The following is a 3,988-nucleotide window of genomic DNA, read 5'->3' as shown; positions in this document are numbered from 1 at the left end:
ATATGATTAAACTTAATTTCATAACAACACTGGATGCCCAGGTAAGAGATACCCAGTGTCACAAATGGAAAAGCTAAACCTTACCCTTAATCTTTTGATCCCAAGTTATGCAACATAGTTAGCCCCTGCTCAATTGCACACATTTATATTCTTAACCCTAAAATTTGATCATTTTTCTGATTCATGTTTTATTTTAATAATGTATTATCCCCAGATGCTCTCTTATTATTTAATGCATATAATTCACTTCTCCCCTTTTAAGAATGGAAGTCATTCCTAATTCTTGAGCTAGAATGTTAAATTAATTTGGTGAGATTTAATTTAAAAGGCATTAAACTCATGGCCCATTTGTGTTCAGAAGAGTTATTTAAAAATTGAATTAGTAATATTCCCTGCCTTCAGCTGTTATATGCCAACTCATAAATGCAGGGCTATAGGATAGTACATTGAACAGTTCCTATAAATGTCACTCTTTCTATAGTAAGCAAAAAACAATCTGGTGCAGGAAAAGGAGAGATTTCCCTGCTCTCAGTGCAGGGAAATCTCTTTTTGTCCAATTCAAATCACACAGAAAACATGAAAAATATAAACCTTTATTTCTCATAGTCATAACTGAGCCTTTACAGAATAGATTCCTTCTCTCTCAAACTGGCAGACCCTAACCCTCTGCAGTAATCTTGGTTTGAACAAATATTTGGATGATTTTCTTTCGTATCCCCTTGGTCTTCACAGCATAGACTATAGGGTTCAGCACAGGGGGTCCAAGAAGGTAGGTATTAGCCATGAGGGCATGAGTCAGTGGTGAAAGGTGCTTTCCAAAACGATGAATGACAGACACCCCAATGAGTGGAACATAGAAGATGAGTACAGCACAGATATGTGAAACACAGGTGTTGAGTGCCTTCAGCCGGCCCTCCCCTGAGGCAATGGCCATTACTGTTCGGAGTATGAACACAGAGGAGAGGAGGATGAAGAGAGAGTCAGAACCCTTGGTGAAGATGACAGCAATAAGTCCATAGAGACTGTTGACCCAAGTGCTGGCATAGGCAAGGCGCATGATGTCTTGGTGGAGGCAGAAGGAGTGGGAGAGGATGTTGGAGCAGTAGAAGGGAAGTCGTTTGATGAGGAAAGGCACAGGGAAGACCACACAGACTGCCCTTGTCAAGATGACTGCCCCCGCTCTGCAGACCACACCATTGGTTAGGATGGTGCCATACCTGAGTGGATTCCAGATGGCTACCACCCGATCAAAGGCCATGGCCACCAGCACGCCAGATTCAATGGCAGAGAAGGTGCGAATGAAGTACATCTGAACAAGGCAGGCATCAAAGGGAATGGACTTATAGTTAAACCAGAATATGCCTAGCATAGAGGGCAAAGTACAAAGGGCAAGCCCCATGTCTGCCAACGCCAGCATGCACAGAAAATAATACATGGGGATATGCAGGGATGATTCAGACTTGATGGTAGAGATGATGACACCATTGCCAAAGAGGGCTATGACATATATAGCACCCAGTGGGAATGCCATCCAGTAATACTTTTGTTCAAGCCCTGGAATTCCAGTTAAGACAAAGTAAGAGTGTTGGAAGTAAGAGTGGTTATTATCTGCCATGAAGCCAGTGTGACACAGGCATGAGGAGGGTGCTTGTGGGATCTTGATGGATGACTTCCTAAAAATACAGTGACAGGGATTAGCAATATATTAGAATCTGAATTCCCTGGGAGTGAAACAATTTTATTTTCACATGGCTGGGGAGGGTGTAAGAGAGGACTGAATCCCTGAAATTACTACTCCACAGTGTATCCTGTTGAGGAAGCGTCTACTGGCCCAGGAGAAAAAGACTCACCCAACCACAAATAAGTCAAATTCACATTTATTTTTGCAACTCTTATAATTTTTTAATAATTTGCCCTCTGCTCTTCAATTCTTGAGTATTTTACCCCCAGGCTGTATGTATCTCTGGCTGACCCATGCTCATGATGAATCAAAAATCCCATTATAACTGTTTTTTACATCTCCCAAAAGAGAAAGATTTTGAAAGATTTCTGATTCATATTTCCCCAGCCTTAGTCAGGACATTTTCTCTCTTTCTATCAAACATCCATTTCTTCCCATCACTTTTATGAAAAAGAGCTAGCTGTTGATTCAAATATCTGGCCTATTAGATTGCCAGCATATTTTTCTTTCCAATAAACTATTGTTTTAATTTCTGTCTGTTTTAGTGATTTTTGAGAAATAAAATGCTATATTTCTCAAATAATTGTAATAAAAAGTGGAAATGAGAGAAAAGTTTAAGAGGTAGACAAATAGAGGGGAAAAGAAAATAAAGTAGAGGGAGGGAAGGAGAGAAGAGAAAAAGAATAAAGAGAAAAACAGATCCAAAGAGCAGCAGAAGTTGATCTATTTCACATTTCACTAATAAAAAAACTGAAGCCTAGATAAATAAAACAACTTACCCTGAGTCAAATACCTAGTTAGTATAGATGCAGATAAGAGAGAGGGAAAGGCACAGCCTTGTTGAGGAATATTACAGTTAAGTGCAATAGGAGTTTGAGGGTTTAACTAGAGAAGACCAAGTCAAAATTAGATCTCTTGGCCAAGATGCTTATTCCCTAATATGGTCCTTAGATTTTGTTCTTTATCTATATTGCCCAGGATCTAGAAAACAGGAGGAGTTCAAGTCTATCGCCTAAAGATTAGGCTTTTAGATCTCAAGTTGTTCCTTTGAAGGTTTAATCTAGCCCTGACCCTCCACTGTTCATATTGCCATGTTTATGGAAAAACAGACTAAGTGTTCTGTATCTGCCCCCAGGCTACCACAAGCTAATGGCCTTGTTATAGATCCTAAATTGTAGGAGCAGGTGAACAATAAAACTACAAAATTCTCTTATGTGAGTAGCAGCAAACAAACAAAAAAAAAAAACACACTTCCACCTGCCTAGGGAAACTTCCAAGTTTCTAGGCAATCTAAGATATTTGTAGATGATAGAATAAGATTAGGACTGGCCTTTAAAAGAGAGGCTTACTCTTCATTATACCAGAATGAATGAAAGGTACAGAGAATCTGAGGAAACAGGAAAACAGAAAAACCTTCCTAATGTAGAGATTAATTATAACCATACCTCACTTGATAGTAGAGCCACAAACCCCCTTATCAAGGGGGAAATTCCCAAACTGCAATCATTCTAGGGTTCTAAATGAAAGTAATTTTAAAAGTCCAATGTCTAACCAATATAGAAAGAGTTACTCAGTATTCTATAGGTGACACATATCTTCTGCCTACATTAGTTCCATTGACTGGGAATTCCCTACATTTTAAGGCAATGCATTTACCACAGAGGATCAGCTATCTATCCACCTCTTAGAAAAAAGGTGACCCATTCACCATGAGGTTAAAGAAGTTATCTTCACATCTTTCCCTTAAAGGTGTGAATGAGAAAGGGGGCAGAACATAGAATGTGGAGAGCTTGGGTTGGAAAGAAACAGGAAAAAAATGGTTGGGAGACCATTAGAAACTTCAATGATGATATCTTAAAATATTCTGTTGATAGGCCAACTTTATCCTCTGATTTTGCTCTAAAACTTACCTGGTTGCTGAGAGTATCCCTAACTGGAAGAGGATCTTGAGCAGCCTAAGACTCACCTGACAAAACCATTGCCGCTACTCACATGAGGACTTTTATTTCTTGCATTGCTCCAAGAGTCCTCCTCCTACCACACCATGGAGAGTTTCATGGATCAATGAGCAGTGTTATTCCCTGGACCTTCTAAGAGTGAGGAGGTCTCCCCAGGGCTGTAAAATCACCTCCTAAATATTCATGTCTGGGATATGAGATAGTATTGAGGAGGCTAGTAGAAAAAGGTGTTTGTTTATGTGTATGTGTGTGGAGGGGGTCAGTTTCAGAGGCCGCTTATTGCTCAATCATGGTCTCTCAGGGCCATCTTAGGCACCTCACTCTTTCCATGCCCTAAAATGAATGATAG

The 3,988-nt window shown here is 39.8% G+C and overlaps 1 protein-coding gene across 1 annotated transcript; it reads right to left on the bottom strand.

Moving 5' to 3' along the window:
- Window positions 1-658: 658 nt before the first annotated feature.
- LOC110576472 (olfactory receptor 51H1-like) lies at window positions 659-1,615 on the bottom strand. The gene has a single exon (XM_021685663.1). It carries the CDS (start codon window positions 1,613-1,615, stop codon window positions 659-661), a length of 957 nt encoding a protein of 318 aa, XP_021541338.1.
- Between the last annotated feature and the right edge of the window lie 2,373 nt (window positions 1,616-3,988).

This window comes from Neomonachus schauinslandi, unplaced genomic scaffold (assembly GCF_002201575.2).
Source record: "Neomonachus schauinslandi unplaced genomic scaffold, ASM220157v2 HiC_scaffold_372, whole genome shotgun sequence".
Lineage (NCBI taxonomy): Eukaryota > Metazoa > Chordata > Mammalia > Carnivora > Phocidae > Neomonachus > Neomonachus schauinslandi.
This window is presented reverse-complemented; position numbering and strand designations above follow the sequence as displayed.

What these genes read in the sequence shown, in the direction of transcription:
- LOC110576472 (XM_021685663.1), bottom strand. Translation starts at nt 1,615, where the DNA reads ATGGCAGATAATAACCACTCTTACTTCCAACACTCTTACTTTGTCTTA.